The sequence below is a fragment of the Canis lupus genome, chromosome 30 (genome assembly GCF_011100685.1).
Source record: "Canis lupus familiaris isolate Mischka breed German Shepherd chromosome 30, alternate assembly UU_Cfam_GSD_1.0, whole genome shotgun sequence".
NCBI classification, from domain to species: Eukaryota; Metazoa; Chordata; class Mammalia; order Carnivora; family Canidae; genus Canis; species Canis lupus.
In genome coordinates this window covers 17359207-17383414 of record NC_049251.1, presented here as the reverse complement: position 1 = coordinate 17383414, position 24208 = coordinate 17359207, and the positions used below count along the sequence as shown (strand labels likewise).

The following is a 24208-nucleotide window of genomic DNA, read 5'->3' as shown; positions in this document are numbered from 1 at the left end:
CATGACCTTTAGTCTGCAGATAAAATGCATGTAAATTAAGCTTGAATGTCAACTAGATTTGGCCAAGGATTTCTTTTATGGGAGCAGGGAGGGGTGAGTTTGAGGAATGTAGAGAAAAAAAATACATTTTTTTTCCAGATAAGTGTGTTTTGTCAGATCTGAAGTCCGTTCTGATAGTTCCCCCACAGGTAATCATATCCTGGAGAACCTGCCACCCCTAAGAAGTAAATTGTTCTTCTTTCTTAGAAGTTGTTTTTGCTCTGTCTTCCACTCACATTTTGTCAATTTTCCAAATGAAAGCATCCAAAACATTTTTTAGGACTGCCACCAACAGTAACCAGTTAAGTCAGTCAGAAAGGAGATCAAGCTGACTCCCTTTCAGTGGGCATCAAACCTTGTCATCAGTGGCTGTGTAGAAGGGGTGGGGGCCCAGGAAATCCTGACCAGCTCAAGAAGCCCTATTACCACATCAAGGCTAACTCTATTTTGCTTTCATGACAAGATGATTTAAGCTGGTGTGATGTCAATCTGGTGTCAAGAGACCAAACACTATCCCCAAGCAGCAGCTGTTAGAAGCACATAGGAACAGACAACTTGGCATTCTGAAGGAACTGGCAATAAAGAATGAAGCCAGAAACAAGATGCTGAGATAATGGGGCAAGAAGGGCTAATGATAAAGTAATAGTGAAAAATCTTCATAACAGTAATAATGAATAGTCACTGGGAACCTGACTCTATTAGGTGCTATACTTTACCAACATTTCCCTTAAGCCTGCTAGGGACAAACACTATGAAGTGAACGCTATTATCTCAATCTTGCAGATGAGGAAACTGAAGTTTGGAGAAGTTAAAAGACTTGTCCAAGGTCGCCCAGCTACAAATCTGTGAGTCCAGGATGTGAATTCATCAAACTCCCTTGGTCCACACTGCTCATCAGCACAACATACTCAGGGAAGCATCAGGGAGAGAGAATTTGGCTGGGAACCTAAGAGTGAGGAAGGAATCCCAGGTGCCTCAAATTAGGGCAGGCACACAATGACTGAAGGTGGCAGGAGTACCACATGGAGGTGAGCCTGGGCCAGTCATAGAGAGGATCCTAGGAAAAGGGCATTTGGGGGAGGAAGGATAAACAATCTCTTGGCATTGGAGGACTCATGATTTGAGAAGTTGTTCTGGAACTCACCCAGAAAGGGCCCTCTGCCCAAGGATCTCTCAGTCTGTAGTCTAGTGGGCAATGCCTGTAAATGACAGGCTGGTCTGAGGGTTCTGCTGTCTCCCCAGAGTAGAGTGGCACTGTTCCAGGGGGCATGTGGCTTTGAGTTCCAAAGGGAAAAAAATTCTTTTTTATCGCTGGCATAGAGGCAGTACAGGTTGAAGGAAAGGCAGGACATAGAGAGAGGGGACAATTGACTAGGTCCCAGAAGGTCCATCCTGTTTGGGTTGTAGAAGCTTAGCAGACTTGTTCTTGCTTCTCTTACCTCTAATGCTTTGGCTAGAAAGAGACTAAGGGCTTTTTAATAGCTCTAGGATCTGGGAGTAGTTCCGAATGGCTTAATGCCATTCATGTCAACACAACTGCCCTGTTTCCATGGGTCCAGATGCTCAGTCTCGGCACACTTGTCTTTCACATACATCCTTAGAGAATCATGACCACTGTATATCTACATTGAATGTTTTATTTGCATGTATGTAAAATGTATTTTGATAAAGTGTCTGAAGGATGTAACTAAGGAGCTAGCTCTCACCTATCTTCCTCAACATGCCATCATGAGTTAAGTTTATGGATGTGTTCACAGTACCAACACCAGTCACAATCTTAGCAGGCATGTAGCTTCAAGTTCTCTCTCACTCTTAATTGGCACTCAGAAAGGTCTTCTGACAGGCAAACCAACCACAGTGTCAGATGTGACATCCCAAGTGCCCACGTGCACATGCAGCTATGCAAAAGGCCACGGAAACATGTCTCTCAGGCATGATATGTGGGTTTGTGTCTTTTCTTGTTCTTCTCATCAGGCCTCTAATCTCTCTTCAGGGTCCATAGGACCTAATGGGGTATAAAACTTCCCCTTCCAATTGAAGAGAATGATGTGGTTTGAAACAAGGCTTAGACATGGGATTAACAGTGGTTAAGAGCCTAACATAACTGCTCTTGACTTGGGGAGCTGGCCTAGAAGGAGCAAAAGGCCTGAGGACCAGCTTGGCCCTGCAACCCCCATCCAGGGTGAGACTGCACTTTGGGTCAGCTCCATCCTAGATTCTGTCTCCTTGGAAGATGTCTTAAAACCCTGTCAGAATGGCTAAAATTAACAACTCAGGAAACATCAGACATTGTCAAGGATGTGGAGAAACCCTCTTATACTATTGGTGGGAATGCAACCTGGGGCAGCCACTCTGGAAAACAGTATGGAAGCTCCTCAAAAAGTTAAAAATAGAACTACCCTACAACTCAGCAATTTCACTACCAAGTGTTTATCCAAAGGATACAAAAATGCTGATTCGAAGGGGTGCATGCACTCCAATGTTTATAGTAGCAATGGCCACAATAGCCAAAATATGGAAAGAGTCCAGATGTCCATCAACAGATGAATGAATAAAGAGGATGTGGTATACACACACACACACACACACACACACACACACACAGGAATATTACTCAGCCGTCAAAAAGAATGAAATCATGCCATTTGCAATGACATGGATAGAACTAAAGGGTATTATGTTATGGGAAATAAATCAGTCAAAGAAAGGCAAATACCATATGATTTCACTCATGTGTGGAATTTAAGAAACAAAACTGATGAACACAGGAGAAGTGAAGGGAAAAAAAGATAATAACAGGAAGGGAGGCAAACCATAAGGCATTCTTAACTCTAGGAAACAAACTGAGAGTTGCTGGAGGGGAAGCAGGTTGGGGGATGTGTAAATAGGTGATGGGAATTAAGGAGTACACTTACCGTGATGAGCACTGAGTGTTACAGTATAATATGCAACTATAAACCACTAAATTTTACCCTCAAGCTTTTTAAAAAAAAAAAACTCCAACAAAACAAACAAAAAAACGGGGTTAGCCCAATCCTAGAACAACCCTGATTTAGTTGCTTAGGTTCTCCAAAGGAACAACTCCTAGTATCTCCTCTGCTCCAGTGGACCACTGTCTAATGAGGAGTTGGCAAGCTTATTCTGTAAAGGGCCAAAAGGAAAATATTTTAGGCTTTGTGGGCCATATGGTTTATGTTTCAACTACTCAGTTCTGCTGTTGTCATGTGAAAGTAGTCACAGGCAATATGTGAACGGGCATAGTTGTATTCCAACAAAACCTTATTACGATTGCTAAAATTTGAATTACACATAATGTTTGTGTGTCACGAAATATTATCCTTCTTTTGATTTCCCTCCCCCCAGCCCTTTACAAACGTAAATCATTTTTACTTTGTGGGCTGTACAAAATCAAGTGGCCCACTTGATTTGGCTAGAGGGCGTAGTTTGTTGACTCCTGGTCTGAACCCTCAACTTTTAAATCTTTTAAATCTGGAGTGAAGTTGACTCACTCCAAGCGGTAGAAAAAGGAGGTGAACCCTGACACAGCCAATCTAGGGCTTTCAAGGAAGTATAGCATCCATGGAAACAGGAGCTGTGACTACAGGTAATGTGATTTTCCCCCTATAAAGAAGATAATGTATAGATCCGTATAAGTGTACCTCACTGCAGTCATCACAAAAAGCTCCACTTGTTACAAGAATGCGTTATACAGCTCGACACAGCTGGCCTCTCCTCCTTGAGAACTATCCTCAGAACTAGAGCATATGACTTTGAAAAGCAACAGTGCCGGGAAATCTCCATCCACTGAAGGTGGAGCTGAGTTTTAGAAACAGCCAAAAACCAAAACAAAACCCAAACCAAACCAAGCACACAAAGAAACCCATCTCACTCAACCAACAATAACAATGGCACAGTTACTAGTATCCTTGCAGAACCAGGGTGGGAAAGACATGGGGGGAGGGGGGCGTGGTGGAACTAAATAAAGCCATTTTTGTTCAAAACCACTCATGATTATAAGACGAGACTTCTGGAAACTAAGCTTGGTAGTCCTAACATGGTCCCTAACAATGCGAGTGTTGTTTGGCCAACACAGTTAGCCAGTTAAACACATTTTTGCGGGAATTTTTGTCAATATTTCAAAGCCAAGAGATTTCGCATAAAAAGTCAGATTTTTTAACTTCTCTTGAAAAAAAAAAATTCAAAAGACCAGGCACACTGAGCTCTTGCTCTTGTACAGCAACAATCGGTGAGAGCCTCCCCTTAGACATAACACATGAATTTCAGGCCAGGCCAGCCTCTGCTATGCCCTACGGCCCCCCAGGCCGGGGGCAGCAGCCATGTAACCTTGTGGTCATGGCCTTTTTACTCACAGATAGACTAACACAATCACACGGTTCAAAAGTCAAAATAATATACAAAGCTATATAGTGAGAGGCTCGTTCCCAACTTATCCCCACCCTCCTTTATTAATAAAGCACTTTTGTTAACATCGTCACTTATTTTTCCACTTCTTCCTTACACGAGGTAATACAATATATATATTTTTCTGTCTTGCTTTCTTTACTTAAAATATATCCTAAGGATTATTCCAATAATAGCACATAAAGAACTTCCTCATCCTCATTTTACAGCTACCTATTCCAGTGAGTGCATAGGTTGATGTATTAAACTACTTCTGTATTAATGAGCACAGGTTGTGAATAGTCTTTTGTTCTTACAAATATTCTACAACAGATATATGCATATGTCACTTCATAGGTGATAAAGTATATCGTGCAGGATAAATTCCCACAAGTGAGATTTCTGGGTTACAGGGTAAATGTATTTGTAATATTTTTAGGTACTGCCAAATCGCCTTCCACGTGGGTTGTGCCATTTTGCAGTCCAAAACAGCAATACAAAAGCATGTTTATTTTCCTTCAGCTTCCCCAGGAGACTATGTGGTCACATTTTTGTAGTTTTGTCATTCTAACAGGTAAAAACTATATTTCAGGGCAGGTGTAATTTGCATTTTTAACCAAGACATCTTTTCTCACATGTTTACCTAGAGACATTTGTATTTCTTTTTCTGAGAACTATGTTCCATTTTCCTATTGGATTCCTATTTCTGTTGATTTTCCTATTAAATTCTTGGGGTTTTTTCTTATAAAATTATAGGAGTAATATATAGATTAGCCCTGTATCTATGATATGAACTGTAAATGGTTTTTTTTTTCAGTTTGTGCTTTATCTTTTGCCTTTGTTTATGAGATGTGTGTTTGTTTGTTTGTTCTTTGTGCTTTTTAAATGTAGGTAAGTTTATTTACTCTTTGCTTCTGGCATTTACATTTTTAGACAGATTTCCCCATTCCAACATTAAAAATGAATTTACCCATGTTTTCCTCCAGTAGTTTTAGAGTTTCATTTTTTAAAACATGTGAATCGTCAACCCATCAACCCAGAGCTTAAGACACACATCACTAGAAGTAACATCTTTTTCCTACTGGGAGCTTGGGCCTAGATTTTGGACAGGATGATGAGGCTACCAGAAGATCAGTAAGTGTAAGACCTGAAGAATGGGACAAAGAAGCAGTTGATGGGAAGAGAAGTGAGACGGGACTGGGGTGAGGTGGGGTGGGGAGTAAACTGAGGCACCCTCTCCTGCAGGAGTTCCTGGCAGATGGCTTCCTATTGTTGGTCTAGCTCAGGGGTACCCAGGGCCCTTACTACTTTTTTCCAAAGTATCCACTTACTTTCAAGGATTTAATGTTTTTGCTTGTACCGAACTAACTGTTCTTAGGTAATGACTACTTACTCTGCCCTTTTAACAACCAGTTTCTGGGCAGAATGTGCTAATCAGAATTACCATGCTGAGCTGATATGCTTTCAGCCCAAAGCACAGAACTTTGAAGTGTCAGTAAGCTTGAGGAGGCTCATCTTGGATAAATGAGCCTTTGGGAAGACTTTCTGAAATGCTGACATTAGTCTGCCTACAACATATTTCTTTGTTCCTAGATTTCTAAGGACACGGACTGTCAGTGGGGGGACCTCTGATCTCATCCCCATTCAAACCTACTGGTGCTGTAGATAAGGGTAGGGGAAGGTGTGACTTCAACCATAAGAGGTGTGCACACCGACCTCCATGATGTATACTAAATAGTTCTCTTAGCAACTTTTCTACCAGAGGTGCCCTTGAAGGTGCTTTAAAAAAAAGATTATTTATTTATTTATTTATTTATTTATTTATTTATTTATTTATTTAAGGGGGGGCATGAGTTGGGGGGAGGGGTAGAGAGAGAAGCAGGCTCCCTGATGAGCAGGGAGCCAGAGGTGGGGCTCTATCACAGGACCCAGAGATCTCCACTCCAGCCAAGGCAGAATTTAACCAACAGAGCCACCCAGGCACCCAAAAAGTGGTTTTTAAAACACTGTTTCCTCGTGTGAATTATTCTCTATTCTGAGAAAAATGGAGAAAATTTTGCAAAGATGAGTGAGAATATTGCTAGAATAAAGCAAAAGCCTTTCAGCAATAAAATGGGCTCCTCTGCTTTGAGCAGAGGCCTCAAAAGAGACCTGGTGGGAGTAAGATGCTTCATGCTGCTCACTGTCAGCAAGAAGGCATGCCAACGTCCAGGCATGCCAGACCGCACCTCTAACGGTGAATTCAGTCTCTGGTGGTGGGATCTGCATACAGTCCTGTTAGAGCCCCCCATGTGATTTCAATGTGCAACTACTGCTCTTGAACCATGCTATTCAGATTGTGGTCCTCAAACCAGCAGCACTGGTATGTGGGATCTCCAGCCTGAAATTAGACCTTCTGAGTTCAGAATCTGCACTTGAACAAGGCCATCAAGATATTCGTATACATATTAAAGTAGAGAAGCAGTGATCTACAGCAATTTCTCAAAGTGGCACCTGGATCGCTTGTATCAAGCTCACCAAGGGGGTGGGAAGGTGGGGGAATGGGGATCAGGCGACTTCTTAAGGAAGACAATTCTGGAGATGACCACTTTGTAAGTGTGACAGTGGGACCACGGAATCTGCATTTCAATATGCTTCCAGGTGACCCCCTAGCCTACTGCTTGAGAACTACTCCCAATGGGGAAGCCGGCAATATGACAGCTACTTTATCCTGATCTGCATGGAAATTCCTTCAATGATGCTATAAGGTGAAAGCATATCCATTAGAAATGGGGGGTGAGTGGGTGATAATCTATGAACGCTTCTCAGCCTGACAAATGTGATGTTTCTGCTCTCTGATCTATAACAGAGCAGGTGGTGATAGTTAAATCCAGCTTTCAGACTGACACAGAAATGGGTCTCTCTGTTCTCTTGCGTTAGTGACTGAACAGACTGCAATACACAGGCTTCTACCTTAAAAGCAGGATTAAAAATATAAAATGTTGATGCTCAGATGCATCCTTCCTGAAGGGTTTCAAAAAACCCTCAAAATGCATGGTAGAGAGCCAAGAGAAAGAATAAATTCCCTGAAAGGAGATTTCTTCATTTTACAAAAGTCTTTTTTTTTCTTTTAAGATTTTATTTATTTATTTGACACAGAGTGAGAGAGTGCAAGCAGGGGGAGACTGAGACGGGAGAAGCAGGCTCAACTGGGGCTCAATCCCAGAACTCTGGGTTCGTGACCTGAGCCTAAGGCAGATGCTTAAACTAACTGAGCCACTCAGGTGCCCCTACAGAGGTCTTTTGAAAATTCTTTGCTTGGTCCCAGATTTTTAAATGATGACACAGGTAAAAAAAAAAAAAAAAAAAAAAAAAAACAGGAATAGAGATTTTGATCTCTCTGAAAAGATGTATTTGCAGTATGCCACATTTCCATGATGTAGTTGTAAAAGCATTTCAGGTCATATAAGATATTTAAAAGCTTCTATGATACAGAAGCTTTAAGTGAGTTTATCTTCAGAATACCTAGGATTCCGAAGTACAGCTCACACTTGACTTGGGGGTGACAGAATTGAAATCTTTGTCATTATAAAATGAAATAAGACCATTGTGGTTGAAATGGGTAATGAATGGAATGGGGACCTGCAAGGTGATCTAAATGCAATTGTTAGATAATTATTGAGTTAAAAATCCGCAAAAGCAAACTTTGAACTGTAAAAAAAAAAAAAAAAAAAAAAAAAAAAGATTTTTGAGGCTTTACTCTAAAGACTTGGAGCAGAGTTTCTTAAACCTTTTTTGGGGGAGTGCAATTCTAATGAAAATCTAATGGAAAGCTAGGGACTCTCCCTCGCTCCACGCCCCCTGAGTGCACACTGGTAATCTCTGGGGTTCCATAGACCCGCTGGAGCCCGTAGGAGAACGTGGGCTTCCTCAGTGGATTTCAAGAAAATTTCTCTATTTTGATCTCTTCCATCTGGAAAGCGCTTTAAGACCCAAGAGCAACTTTATCAGCAGCACCAAGATTCCAGGCGACTCGGTAAAATTGGGGCTGTTTTCGCTTCACCCAACCTCACGAGGATGGTGGGAGGCCAGGTGAGAGGCCGGAGCCCTGGACAAGCCAGGGGAAGACTCTCCGAAATGTGCGCTCTCCGCGGGGCCCGGGCCCGGAGCGCGAGGCTCCCCTCACGCCAGGCTGCGAGCGCTCTCTTCCGAAGTCAGGGGCGCAAGTGGACGGTCCCGGACGCCGCCGACGCGGGTTCACCTGCATTTACCTGCACACCCAAGGATGCCCGAGGGGGGAGACAGCCCCTGACCCCCTCCCCCTCGCACGGACCTCCGCGGGCTCAGGTGCAGGGGCGCCTGCCCGGGTGCCAGCCCCCGCCGGGCCTCCCTCTCGGCGCCTCGCCGTCCGTCGGGGCCTGTCTCCCCGCCCTGCCCGCCGCCCGCCCCGGCGGAGGCGCCACGGGGAGCCGGGCCCCCGCCTACCGGCACCATGGAGTAGGTCATCAGCATCAGCATGTCGTGGCTCTCGGCGCGGAGGTGCGGCGCGGGCTCCCCGCCGTGGCTGCGCTTGCTGCGCGCGGCGCCGGCGGGGTCCGGGGGCGGCGGGGGCGGCGGGGGCGGCGCGCGGCTCAGCTCGGCCAGGAAGGAGCGCAGGGCGCTGTCCTCGCGCCGCTCGCGGCCCCGCTGGGCCTCCAGCGCCCGCACCGCCGCGCTCAGCCCGCGCCACTGGCACAGCGCGAACACGGTGCCCGCGGCGTTGAGCGCCGCCAGCAGCGCCACGGCCGCCAGCGCGCCCCGCAGCCCGCAGCCCGCGCCCCCGCGGCCTCGCTCCGCGCCCCCGGCCATGCTCTGCGCGCCTCGGCCCGGCCCGGCCCGGCTCGCCGCCGCCGCCCGGCAGCCTTTATACGGGGCGGGCAGGCCGTGGGCTGGTGGCAGCGCCGTGAGTCACGCTGCCCTCTGCCCCGGCTGGCGGGACGCGTTGGGGACAGCAGTGGCGGCGCCCGAGCAGCCCGGAGGGACCGGCGGGCGGGGGGGCGGGGCGGCGGGAAGGGGAGCGGGAGCAGGGGGCGGGGGCGGGCCAGGAAGCCCGGCAAACCCAGGTCCCCTCCTTTTCTCACTGCCCTGCGTGTGGGCATTGCTGTGGCCCGGGCGGGCAGAGGGAGGGGCCGACTGGGGGGAGCGGGGATGCTCAAGGCTGACAAGTCCCTGGACTCCACGCCGTTGCCCCCACACTGGCCTCCCCGGAGGAAAGGATCCAGATGCCCAGATGCCAAGACATATGCCCGCTGCCCCAGGGTTTGCTGCTGGGTGGGGGCCCAGGCTGCCCATCCCGTGGCCACTGAAAACCCCATGAGATATTTCCGGGGAAGGGGATGGATAGAGGTTGGCCGCCCATAGAACCACAATAGCTTTGTCCTGCCGGAGACGCAGGAGTCCTTTTTGAAGGGAGATTTCCTAAAACGTGACAGGCCAAGAACTCCCCCATGAGACCCATACCTAGGAGGCACCGGGGTGAGGGGGGGGAGAGAACTCAAGGGTAGAAATCAAGAGCCCTGATTCTAACCCCGTTCTGCTACCACTCAGCTGAAGGGCTTTGAGCATGTCCCAAGACCACTCTGAACTGACTCTGAGGTGCTTTCTGGCTGAAGAGTTAGGACTCTGGCCAGGCCCTTTCTGGAGCTTACCTAGCCTTCCTTGCTTGAGGGGGCAGTTGACTCATGCCTCCTAGTTACTCCTTCACAACACCCTCTCTTTTCTGTCCGCTCAGGTGCCTGTACCTCAGGGATCACTATCCCCCCAAAGGCGGAGTCAATTTTTAGCCTCCTCACAGGACCCCTCCACTCTGTTCCTCATCTTTCCCCAGAATGGCTCTGCCTCCCTGGGGCCCCAAGGCCCCTAGGAGACCCTCATGGTGTTGGAAGACCCTAATCAGAAGCCAAGATCGCGGTTTCCACCGCCCATTATTTCAGAGGAGGAGGTGGCCCCCTGCCATCAAGCCAGCTGGAGCTGTCATGGTTCTGGGTCAAGGTCTGGACTCCTGAGTTTTAATTGGGACATTGACCAACTTGCATATTCTTAGGAGAGCATTCAGAATGAGGAGGAATTAGGAAAGCAAGCAGTTTCAAGTGGTTCCTGAAGAACCTCAACTATGGGGACAGGATGTGTAGGAGGAAATGGAAGCGATACAGACAGATTTGTCAAGTTTCTCCCAATTCTAACGTATTGTGATCTATTTGAAGAATGCCATGTTTCCTTATGTCATCCAGGCTTAGGATGCCAGGCTTAAACTAATGGAGAGAAGTCACAGAGAGACAGAGCTAGGAGTCAGGCGCAGTAAGATCTTTATTTAATTCACTGAAAATTTACTGAGCACCTGCTGTGTGTCAGGCATAGTGATGGACACGTGAGGTACAGAAATGAACAAGGCAAGCAGCTTGCGGTGTGAGCAATTGGAGTCCCATGGAGCTTCCTAAGCTTCTCTTTATCCTGGCATTCGTTATAATTACTATTTCTTGATCATGTCATCAATGCCCACCAGCAATAACAGAGTATTAAGCTCCTGAGGTTAGGTTATAACCTAACCTATACAAGCATATTGTTTGACCTAATCTCCCCCAATACCGAGCACAAGTCCCTGACTTGAAATGACCATTCAGTAATTTACCTCTTGAATGAGTGAACAAACAAATGAATGAATAAAAGGCTGTACAGTAAATATATGTCTATGTAACATGATGTGTACCTAGCGGTAGTAAGGCTTAAGCATGAAACTCTGCTTGTGCTACCAAACTGGAACTACCTTCTTTGGAAGGCTGCCTGTCCAGGGGTTGGGAGAGTAACTGTAGCCTGACACACTTGCCCCCACCCCTCTGGTTCAGACTCCACAGTCAGTAGAAGGAGTGGAGTTCCAGTTCCATTTGGAGTCAGCCAAGCTTTATCTGACAACCTCAGGCAAAGATGCTACCCTTCTTCGGATGTAGGACTTAAAAGGTTTGTAGCACTGACTTTGGGCTCCATAGGTGGAACGCCTGGGATGCTGCACTCAGAGCAGAGAGGCAGAAAGAGATCAAAGGAAAGGCAAGATTCCTCTTCCACTCAACACTTCTTCTAGTTCCCTCTCCAAGTCTTTCTGTGTAGGAATATAGTATTTTATTGAAAAGGAGAAGAGGGGGCAAATTGTTACGGCACACAAGGCCGGTGTCCTCACCCCTCTCCCCAACATGGCTGTATCCAAGCAACCGGCCTTGCTCTGTTCTCTTTCCCCTTTCTTCAATGTCTTCTCCCTACAGCCTTGCTCCACCACAGCTCCATGCATTGACTCTCCTCCTTCTCTGTCCTGTCTCAGAGTTGTGCCTGTTTCAGGCCTATCTCGGAACCCTGTCCTTCATCAAGCCTTGCCTTCCATACCACACTCAATTCTCCCTCTCCCTGAAGTCTGCAAGCCCTCGCAGACTCAGAGGCTATAGGCATGAGCTTTGGAAGCAGATAGAACTAAGCTTGAAACTGCTCTAAACTTGCAGCCTTAGGTGTGTTACTCAGCTTTTCTAAGGAGAGTATAATCATGTCTATCTCATAGATTGTGAGGATTTAATGAGAAAATACATGTAGAGTGCTTGGTATATAGTAAATGCTCAGTGGTCATTAGTGCTATTGGCTATGGGCTGTCTGTATTGCCAATACCCATGTTGTGCCTTGTGCGGCTTGTATTGCCAATACCCATGTTGTGCCTTGTGCGGCTGACCAACAACTTAGCTCATCCAGATGTTACTTCTTTTATTGGGGTATGGTATGCTTAGGAAAGGGACCACTCTCCATTGTGACACAGCAGGGGCTTATACCAAGTAGGAATATTAGATTAATAAATTGATTAGCTAATTACACTTTTTAAAATGCTTTTTGAGGAAAAAAGTGTTCAATGGATGGTAAACTTGGCCTCTTTTCTGTATACAGTGGCTTTGAGATTGGTTATTTGGGGCCCTTCCATCTCCGGCTTCCTAAGCCTCCCGTGACTCCTGGAGGGGCAGATACATCTGTGTAGACTGCTCTACCTAGTGTTTCTCAGGATGGGCTAGTACTTTTAGTAATAAGTAATTCTAAAAAAAGTTAGCTATTAATCTGGCCTATTTTGTTGACATAGGGGTTCAAGATATAGTGAGGACACAGGGAAATATCTGACTTTCCTTTTCTGGATACCAAGGAAGCCAAGAACATTGCGTGCTATCTTTACAATGAGAAGTAGCTTTTCTATTAAAAGACAGATGCTTCATTTTCAAAGGTTAAATGGAATGGTTCCGAAAAAATGATTCCAGCTAGTAAACTTTAGGGCCCTGGAGAAAAGCATCCAATTCAAGAATATACTCCAACTTTAATTCCACAGCATTTCCTCCTGACTGTCAAGTGAATAATTTTCATTTACTCTCAGGCCTGATCTTGGGTATTGTCATTTTCTGTAATGAGGTTGGGAGGTATGCTTGTTCTGATGGTGCTGTCCTCCCTCCCCATCCCCATCCTTTCTCCTTGCCAGGGGTTAGGGAGAAAATCTCTGTAATAGTTGCCACCAAATATATCTTCCCCAACCATGTTGGGTTTTTAACTCAACATTTCTACGTTTTAACCTCATGAAACTTCAAGCTCCCCAAACAAAAAAAAGTCAGAGATTTCTTTTCTTTGTTCATATACTCATTCATTTATCTATTTATTCAACAAATTGGGTGTTTACTATCTGTCAGGAACTGCGCTAGGAGCAAGGAATAGGATGGAGAGCAAAACCAGACACCATTCCTGCCTTCCTGAAGCCCATGGTCTAAGTGGGGAGATGGAATTAGCCCAGTAATTGTGTGAGAGTATAATTCTAAATGAGACAGTGAGATAGATGATCTGAAGGAAAGGAGTGCTATTCTGTGAGATCATATCACTGAGGAATCTATCCTAGATGTGGGGTATGGGGTCAAGGAAGGTCTCCCTGAAGAAGCGTGGTGCTTGAGCTGGAATCTGAAGACCAGCAGTAGTTAACTAAGTGGAGGTGTGGGTGGGAGAGTTGTAGTCAGAGAGGACAGCACATGTGGGATCTTCTGGCAGGAGGCACCATGGATTATTTGAGGAACCATAAGAAGGCCAATGTGGTTATAGCATAAAGACCATAGGGAGCAAGGAGAAAAAGGGAATGAAATGAAGCTGGAGACTGAGTTAGGGGCCAGACTCTGTGGGTGGGACTTTGTAGGACTCAGGTCTTTATTGTAAGAGCAACGGGAAGTTAGTTAAGGGTTTTAAGTGTGTGTGTTGAGGTGGGAGATTGGGTTGATGAATGACAGATTTTCATTTTCAAAGATCACCTTTTATTGCTAGGATTTGCAGTGGCTTCTGTCACTACAGAAACTATCTCTGATCTCTACTCGGCTAAATCTCAGCTTTCAAATCCATCTTTCTAAATGAAATAAGAATACATTGAGTTCTAGAAAATGGTATTTTCTCTTTCATTGCACATTTAAAGGTAGTTGAAAAATAGAACCATGACTAACATTTAGATGATTTGGCTAATCTTGATACTAGCTGGAGTTTTTGTCTGACAACCAGCACATATTTGCACTTTTTGGTACTTCAAGGTGAGATCATCAAATCAAGTCATCTCTAGCATTGGGAATAAGAAAGATGTTGCTTCCCTTCTGAGATTTTGGTCTAAGTAAGTTAGGCAAGTAACAACAGCTTTCCACCTATCATAAGTGCATATCTGAGAGTCACTCAATCATTGTTAGACATGGCGTTGTCCAAAGTTGTAGAGTAGGGCTATTTCAAATTCTCCCTCTACCTTTTCTGTACTTAATTTGCTGTGTTTGCGATAAAGATGGCCCTCCCCACCCCATCCATCCTGCCTTCCCCAGTGCATCTTAGCCAATTATCACAGATTGAGTTCTCTGGAACAGATGCTGAGATGGAATTTGGGGTGCAAGATGTTTTTTAGGGATCAGCATCTGTGAAGGAAATAGAGGAAGCAGGATTGGGTAGAGGAAGAAGTCCAACTCAATGTAGTCTTGCAAAGTCTCAGCCAACCCTATGGGGAACTCTGAATCGAGTATTAGCCATTGGAGTGTCCCTTGTCAAGCCAGAATAGACTTGGCATTCGCCCCCCTCTCACCTAGTCACAGGGCAGATGTGGGCTACCTGAGGAAGAGTGTGGCCTTGGGCCAGGTGGCTCTCAAAGCTGAGGTATACCCTGACCTCATTCCCTGCAGCTGGGCAGCAAGTCCTTCCTTGAAATGGAAAGTGGGGCACATCTCCACATCTATCATATCAACCACCTGATCAATGTTAAAGACAGGTCTGCAATTCCAGTATTAGCAAACCTTAAATTGTAATCATATCACAGTGGACAGAAGCCTTCTTTTTCACCTACAGTTATGGCCTTTCAGTACATAAAAAAGTGATTGTTTTTAGAAACAGAATGAAAATATGAAGAAAAGCTCTACTAGTAGCTTTGACATGGTTAGATCCATGGAAGTAACTTAATACTTCAAAGCTCCACTTAAGAAACTTGAACCACTGTTTTTGAAAGGACAAAACAAAGTTTTACATGTGTAGGGCACTTCAGTTTTCAAAGTACTTTCTCATGTCATCTGAGCCCCATAATCAGCTTGTGAAGTGAGCAGGGCAGGTCTTATAACCACTTCACAGACGAGAAAGCAAGGCTCACAAAGGTTAAGCAACTCACTCAAGATCATACTGTTGAAACCTCACCAGCATTCATCGAAAGTGGGAACCTTCTCGACTCAAATCTTGGGCCAGTCAGGAATGCTCAAGATGATGGACAGGAAGTGGAAAAATAGGGCAGGGAAAGGATTCAAACTGATGAAATGGAAAAGGGCTTAGAGCGGCCCCTGGCTCCAAGATTCTAAAACAAAGGCGGAGCAAGCCCTGATTGTTAGACTATGTAAACTATGCAAGAGAGAGAAAGCCAGTCCCCAGTCTAGCAATTTATGGAGGGTTCAGGGAGAGCAATGATGTCAGACGATTTCCTGGAGACCAAATAGGGGAACTGTCATCCCTGCATCTCAGAGATGAATATGGAACCTGAACAAAAGGTGAATTTGGGGCCTGAGAAACCAAGACTTTTCCTCCTTGGGGTTCAGAAGCCAGAGTGAAAAGCAAGATTAGATATGCCTCACCTCTCCAAAGTCCAAGTGAAAGGGAACAAAAGGGATTCCTGCCAATACCAAGTCTGGAGAGATGGCACTCCATCTGCAGAACCAGGGGCCCGGAGGATTGTCCCCAGCCAGGGGGAACACAGGTCAGACTATAGACCCTGAACCAAGATGACTTCTTTTTCTTTTTCTTTTTTTTTAAGAGATGCGCATAACTGTGATATTAGGCTATATCTTACCTATCCTTTCCTTCCTTCCTTTTTCCCTTTTCCTTCCCTCCCTCCCTTCCTTCCCTCTCTCTTCTTTTGTTTTACAGTCTCACAAAGTTATTAGGAATGAATTATTCTTGTATGTCATTTTACTTTGTCTCTTCAAAAAAATTTATTTTATTGTGGTAAGAACACTTACATGAGATCTACCTTCCTGACAAACTTTTTAGTTATATGATATAGTACTGTTGACTGTAGGTACAATATTGTACTATAAATCTCTAAAACTTACTTATCTTTCTTAATTAAAACATTAGGTCTTTTGATTAGCAACTCCTCGTTTTCCCCTTACCCCGGTTCCTGACAACCACTAATTCCAGTCTTTCATTCTACAAATTTGACTATTTTAGATAGTCACGTGGTATTTATCTTTCTCTGACTGTCTTACTTCATTTAGCATAATGCCCTCAAAGCTCATCCATGTTGTTTCATATTGCAGAATTTCTTTTTTAAGGTTGAATAATATTCTATGTATGTATATGCCATAGTTTCTTTCTCCATCCATCAAAGAATATTTAAGTTGTTTCCACATTTTGGTTAATGTGAATAGTGATGTAATGAATACTGGAATGCAGATATCTCTTCAATATTCTGATTTCAAGTCTTTTAGATAAATACCCAGAGTGGGATTACCGGATCGTATGATAGCTCTATTTTTAATTTTTTGAGGAAGCTTCATACTGTTTTCCATAGCAGCTGCACCATTTTACAGTTCCACCAATAGTGTCCAATTTCTCTACATCCTCAACAACACTTGTCTTTTTTTTTTTTCTTGACAATAGCCATCTTGACAGATGTGAGGATGAGAACTCATTGTGGTTTTGATTTGCATTTCCCTGATGATTAGTGATGTTGAGAATTTTTTCATATACCTATTAGCTATTTATATGTCTTCTTTGGGAAAATATCTACTCAAGTACTTAGCCGATTTTTAAATTGGGTCATTAGGGTTTTTGGTTTTTTTGGTACTCAGTTGTAGAGGTTCCTTATATATTTTGGAGATTAACCCCTTATCAGGTATATGGTTTGAAAATATTTTTCCCTTTTCACATGTTGCCTTTTCACTGTTGATTGTTTCTTTTGCTGTGCAGAAGTGTTTTAGTTTGATGTAGTCCCACTTGTCTACTTTTTTCCCCACTTCTCTATTTTTGCTTTTGCTGCCTGTGCTTTTGTGTCAGATCCATGATTATTACAAAGACCACTGCCATGAAGCTTTTTCACTGTTTCTTCTAGGAATTTTACAGTTTCAGGTCTTACATTTAAGTCTTTAATCATTTTGAGTTGATTTTTGTGTATAGCTTAAGATAGGAATCCAGTTTAATCACTCTGCATATTTACACCCAGTTTTCTCAACATTGTTGAAGAGATTATCCTTTTCTCATTGTGTTTTCTTGGTACATTTGTCAAAAGATCAGTTAATCATATATACATAGATTTATTTCTGGATTCTCTATTTTGTTCCATTTGCCTATATGTCTTTATGCCAGAACCATGCTGGTTTGATTATTGTAGCTTTGCAATATATGTTGAAATCAGGAAAAGTGAGGACTACAGCTTGGTTCTTCTTTCTCAAGGTTGACCTGGCTATTCTTTTTGTTGTTCTATATGAATTTTAGAATTGTTTTTTCTATTTCTGTAAACACCATCATAAAGATTTTAATAGAGATTGCTTTCAATCTGTAGATGACTTTGGATAGTATGGACATTTTCAACAATATTAAGTCTTCAAATCCATAACCTTGAGATGTCTCTTTCTGCTTATATTTTCTTCTATTTCTTTTAACAGTGTTTTGTAGTTTTCAGTATAGAAATCTTTTACTTCCTTAATTCAGTTTATTCCCAAGCACTTTATTCTTTTTGGCACGATTGTAAATGAAACTGTTTTACTTCTTCTTTTTCAGAAAGTCTGTTGTTAGTGTATAGAAATGCAACTGATTTTCATATGTTGATTTTGTATCTTGCAACTTTACTGAGTCATTTTATCATTCTAACAGTTCTTCATGGAGTCTTCTGTATTTTATATATATAAGATCATATTGTCTGCAAACAACTCCAACTTCCTTTTTTCTGATTTAGATGCCTTGTATTTATTTTTCTTACCTATTTGCTCTAGCTAGTACTTCCAATGCCATGTTGAATGGAAGTGGTGAAAGTGAGCATCCTTGCCTTGCTCACTTTAACCACTGAGTATGATATTAGCTGTGGGCTTTCCATATACAGCCTTTATTATATTGAGTCAATATCCTTTTTAAAAATATATATATATTTTTTATTGAAGTTCAATTTCCCAACATATAGTATAGCACCCAGTGCTCATCTCATCAAGTGCCTAGGTGAGGGGCACTGAGAGTCCATTTCCTTTTATTCCTAGTTTGGTGAGAGTCTTTATCATGAAATGGTGTTGAATTTTATTAAAAAAATTTTTGTGGGATGCCTGGGTGGCTCAGAGATTGAGCATCTGCTTTCAACTCAGGGTGTGATCCCGGGATCTGGGATTGAGTCCTACATCGGGCTCCTTGCAAGGAGCCTGCTTCTTCCTCTGCCTGTGTTTCTGCCTCTCTCTCTCTCTCTCTCTCTCTCTGTGTGTGTATTTCATGAATAAATAAATAAAATCTTTAAAAAAATTTTTTTTGCATCTAGAGACAATCATGTGATTTTTAGCCTTTATCCTGTTAATATGATGTATCCCATCAATCGATTTTTATATGTTGAACTATCCTTGCATCCCAGGGATAAATTCCACTTGGTTTTGGCATATGATCCTTTTAATATGCTGTTGGATTCAATTTGCTAGTATTTCACTGAGAATTTTTGCATCTACATTCACCAGGGATACTGGACTGCAGTTCCCCTTTTTTTTTTGTATGTGGTGTCTTTGTCTGCTTTTGGTATCAGGATTATGATGGCCTCATAAAATGAGTGTGAAAGTGTTCCTTTCTTTCCAATCTTTTGTAAAAATTTGAGGATTGGCATTCTTTAAATTTTTGGTAGAATTCACCAGTGAAGCCATCTGGTGTTGGGCTTTGGTTTATTAGGAGGTTTTTGATTACTGATTCAACCTGCATGCTATAGGTCTATTTAGATTATCTGTATCTTTGTGATTCTGTCTTCCTAGGTTGTATGTTTCTAGAAGTGTATCGATTTCTTCTAGGCTATCCAATCTGTTGTTGTATGATTGTTCATAGTAGGTTGTTAATCCTTTTTATTTCAGTGGCATCAGTGGTAATGACTCTTCTTCCATTATTGAATTTATTTATTTGAGTCTTCTCTCTTTTCTCTTTAGTCTATCTAGGGGTTAATCAATTTTGTTTATCTTTTGAAAGAACCAACTCTTAGTTTTATTTATTATTAATTTCCTATTCTCTATTTCATTGATTTCTGCTCCAATCTTTGTTATTTCTTTCCTTTTGCTAATTTTTGGCTTAGTTTATTCTTTTTCTAGCTCCTTGAGATATAAAGTTAAATTGTTTATTTAAAATCTTTATTCTTTTTTATTCCTTCTTTTTAATCTCAATAAATTTCCCTCTTAGTATTTGCTTTTGTTACATCCCATAAATCTTGGTGTGTTATGGGTCTTGTTGTTATTTGTTTGACCTGAGGTATTTTCCAATTTCCTTTTGATTTCTTCTTTGAACTAATTTTTGTTCAAGACTGTGTTGTTTAATTTCCACATATCTTTGAATTTCTCAGTACTCCTTCTGGTATTGATTTCTAGATTCATTTCAGAAAAGATACGTGGTATGATTTCACTCTTCTTAAATTTATAATGACTTGTTTTGTGATTTAACCTGTGATATACCCCAGAAAAAAAATCCCATGTGCATTTGAGAAGAATGTATGTTCTTCTGCTGCTGGTTAGAATGTTTTGTTGGTCTACAGTGTTTGTTCAAATTCTACGTTTCATTATTACAAGTGAAGTACTGAAGTCTCCTACCATTACTGCATTGCTATATATTTCTTCCTTTGGTTCTGTCAATGTTTGCTTTATATGTTGAGGTGCTCTGATACTGGATGCATGTATACTTATAATTGTTATATCTTCCTAGTAAATTGACCCTTTTATCCTTTATATAATGTCCTTCTTTTCACTTGTGATAGTTTTTGACTTGAAGTTTATTTTGTGTAGTCTATCTATAGCCACCTCTGCTCTCTCTTGGTTACCATATGTATGGACTATCTTTTTCTATCTCTTCACTTTTAGCCTATCTGTGTCTTTACATCTAAATTGTGTTTCTCATAAATAGTATATTGTTGGGTCTGTTTTCTTATCTATCTTGTCACTCTATATCTTTTGATTGGGGAGTTTAATCCATTTATATTTAATTATTTGTAGGCATGGATTTACTGTTGCCATTTTGTTGTTTTTGTTGATCTTATAAATTTTTTTATCTGTCTTTTCCTATCTTACTGTCTTATTTTGAGTTTTGTTGATTTTTTGGTACTGATAATTTTATTTTATTTTATTTTATTTATTTTTTAAAGATTTTATTTATTTATTTATTCATGAGAAACACACAAAGAGAAAAGCAGAGACAAAGGCAGAGGGAGAAGCAGGGTCCATGCAGGAGCCCGACGTGGGACTTGATCCCCGGTCTCCAGGATCACACCCTGGGCTGATGGCAGTGCTAAACCGCTGAGCCACTGGGGCTGCCCGGTACTGATAATATTAAAATTCTTTTGTGTGTGTGTGTGTGTGTGTGTGTGTGTAAATTCTATAGGTATTTTTGGTGTTGGTGGTGTCTTTGGGGCTCATAGTTAAAAGTCTTTCTTAAGCTCATAAAAAAGAGTCTATTTTAAGCTGTTCAATCACATATAAAAACTCTACAGTATAATTTCTCTCCTCACATATTTTGTTGTTGTCACAACATATTGTTTCTCTTTTAAGATATTTTTAGTTATTTTTAATACTTTTATCTTTTTGTTTAACTCTAGAATTAAAAGTAATTTACCCAGTACCATTACAGTAACACAGTATTCTGTATTTGTGTTTATATTAACCTTTACCAACACATTTTATACTATGCTATCATGTAGCTGTTTGGTGCACTTTCATTTTAACTTGAAGAACTTCCTTTAGTATTTCTTTTAAGGAAGTCTAATGGTGATGAACTCCCTTTACCTTTTGAAAGTCTTTATCTCTCCATCATTTTGGAAGGGCAGTTTTGCCAGTACAGTATGCTTGGTTGGCAGCTTTTTCCTTTGAGCACTTAGAATTTATCCTACCATTCCCGTCTGGCCTGCAAGGTTTCTGCTGAGAAATTGCTGATAGTCTTATGATGGTTCCCTTGTATATGATAATTTACTTTACTCTTTCTGCTTTCAAAATTCTTTTTGCCTTTGAATTCTGACAATTTGATTACAATGTGTCTCAGTGTGAATTTTTCTGCTTCTTTTTTTTTTCATATTTTTTTTGCCTCTTGGATTTGGTTGTCCATTTCCTTGCCCAGAGTCAGGGAGAAATGTTCAGCCATTATTTCTTGAATAAGCTTTTTGGTGCTTTCTATCTTTTATCCTTCTGGAATTCCTACAGTGTGTATGTTGGCCTGCTTGGTGATGTCTCATAAGTCCTTTAAGGTTTCTACACTGTTTCATTCTTTTTTTTTTTTTTTTCCTTTTTGCTCTTTTGACCGAATTATTTTCAATGACTTATCTTTAAATTCACTGATCCTTTATTCTGCTTGATCTAGCCTGTTATTGAACCACCTCTAGTGAATTTTTAAGGTTAGCTATTGTATTCTTCAGTTCCATGATTTCTATTAGCCCCTTTTTATATTTTATATTTCTTTATTGAAATTATCACTTCATTCATGTTCTCTTGGCCTCAGTGTGCATCTTTATGACAGTTATTTTGAATTTTCTGTCAAGTATATCATATAACCCTATTTCATTAGGGTTGTTTTGTGAAGATTTTTGTGTTATCTTTGCCTGATTCTTCATTTTCCTGGACTCTGTGTTGGTGTCTGTACATTAGACAAAACAGCCACCTCTCATTAGTCTTCACAGACTGGCTGTATATAGGAGAAGACCTCCATCAATCAGCCTGGCCAGAGATTCTAGGGGATCCTCAATCTTTTGTATTAAACCAACCCACTTTCTACATTCTTTGCGGATCCCAGATGTCTAGAGTATGCTGGGACAAGTGAAATTGAAGTGAAAATTGAAGCCAGTGAAATTGAAGCCAGTTCCTTAGATGGTACTCAGAAAAGTTGTATCATTGGACACTCTGTCCAACTTTTCCTTCCCTAGGGAGAATCTGGGAACAGTTACTTATCTCTCTCTCTCTCTTTCTCTCTCTGTATGTATCTATCTATCATCTCTCTCTCTCTCTCTGCTTGCTCTGTGTTGAATCAGGAAGGGGTACTATGGTGACTGCCAATCTAAATCTCTGTTTCTGTTCTCACTAGCCCCCAGGAAGCTACAATATTTTAGGTCATATCAGCCTTCCAAGACAGGCAAGTCTTTTGAGAAGCTCCCAGAAAAGTTTTGATGTTGGAAGCCTGGACCAACTCCTTCCCTCACCAGGGAGAAGAAGGCAGCTGTGGTGTTTCCTATTTTCTCTGTGTTGAGCAGAGTCATGGCATTTACCAATCCAAGTCACTGTCTCTGTTCTCCCCTGGGTGGCTAGACTGTTGGCCCTTTTGAAAAAATTGGGCCACTGGATGCATAAACCAACTCTTTCTCTCCCCTTTGAAAACCTGGACCTGGAGAATCTCTTCCTGATCATACAGTGCTGTGCTAGGAGTAGGAATTCTGGCAAAAGGGTGTTCTGAATTTTCCTCCTGGCTTCAATGAGCCCAGTTTCATGTTTGCCTGGGGTGCAAAAACCTTTAAATTAGTTTCTGAATTTCTCACAAAAGGAACTTGTCTGTGAATTGTTGAATCAATATATGTATAGAGGAAGAAGGTCTTTCTACTCTGCCATCTTGCTTGCATCAGTGCCATCACTCTGAGATAACTTCTTGAATGAGACCTGTATTGTTTTCTTAAATCTGTACATGTAAGCACCTAGATTCCAGATTGCCCCTTCTTCTATGATCAGAAGGCGGCCCCAGTATCTGGGTACCAGTAGGTATCCTAGCAAAGAGACCCAGCTGGATGAGAGGGAGGGGAATTGTACAGGTGACTGTGTTCTATCTCTATTCCTAAGACTTGACAACATGATAAAGTGGGGAATGAGAGTATTCCTTCTGGCATCTTGCCTAGGTGAATACTGCCCACCGCTTGTGGATCTGCTCCTCTTAAAGCACCTCAGTGATTGACACTGACCCCAAAAGCAGTCAAAAGAAACTACTGTTAATACCTAAGGAGGGGATTCCTGAGTGGCTCAGCAGTTTAGCGCCTGCCTTTGGCCCGGGGCGCAATCCTGGAGTCCTGAGATTGAGTCCTGCGTCGGGCTCCGGGCATGAAGCCTGCTTCTCCCTCTGCCTCTGCCTCTCTCTCTGTGTGTGTATCTCATGAATGAATAAATAATACCTAAAAAAAAAAAAAAAAAAACACCTAAGGAGCCCAGCAACACTCTTAGGAAAGAGACTTGCATAAAAACAAGCCACTAAAGAACAATAACTTTAAAATAATAAGAACATTAGGATGTAAAGATTCCAGTAGAACACAAAAAACCTTTCTGGAGCCAAAAGACAAGATCTGCACACAAATTAAGTAGATGGAAAAGAGAGAGATAATATTTCAGTAGTAGAAAATACATTTCCCAAGCTAAAAAAAGGCCCTAGACTGCTGATTGGAAAGTTTTGGCAAGTTCTGGGCAAGACAAATGAGTCAGAGTTTAGCAAATTCTTGGAGTCTAAGGATTAAAAAAAAATTTACAATCATCCAGAAAGAAAGTACAAGTTACAGACAGAGGAAGAAGGATCATGGGGCAATCAACTGTCTCTTCTATAACACTTGAAGCAGAGAGGAGTGTGGTGAATCATGTGAAGATCACTGGAGAAAAAAATAGTGCATACCAAGAACCCTATAGCAAGACTTTGTTCCCCTGTCAGAGTGAAAGAAGTATATTTAAGGATATGCAGAGATTCCAAGGACATGTCACCCACATCTTCCATCAGAGAAAAAGATATTAATAAAGGATCTAATCAAACAATAAATGAATCTGTATAAGGGCTTTAGGATGGATGGAGGATAAAAAGGAAAAAAATAGTGATGAGCAAGAATCCTTACAATATATAACTAGTTACATTTGTATGAATAATAATAGGCTGTTTAGGGATGTGTAATTGAAGTACTCAAAATAGAAGAGACATATTTCAAAGGAAATGTTAGAATTGCCTGGAACTGAAAGTACTAAAGGAGAAAGAGAGGAAGGAAAACTTTCCCACACGTCTCATGTTGGTATGAGAGTGGGAAGTGAAAGCATCCTTTAGGGGA

At 42.0% G+C, this 24208-nt stretch overlaps 1 protein-coding gene across 1 annotated transcript in view; it reads right to left on the bottom strand.

Moving 5' to 3' along the window:
- Window positions 1-9267, bottom strand: part of GLDN (gliomedin) — a 63455-nt gene extending 54188 nt beyond the window's left edge. Inside the window, exon 1 of the mRNA XM_038580418.1 lies at window positions 8905-9267. Coding sequence (XP_038436346.1) covers window positions 8905-9267 — 363 coding nt within the window. The remainder of the gene's footprint in view (window positions 1-8904) is intronic.
- Between the last annotated feature and the right edge of the window lie 14941 nt (window positions 9268-24208).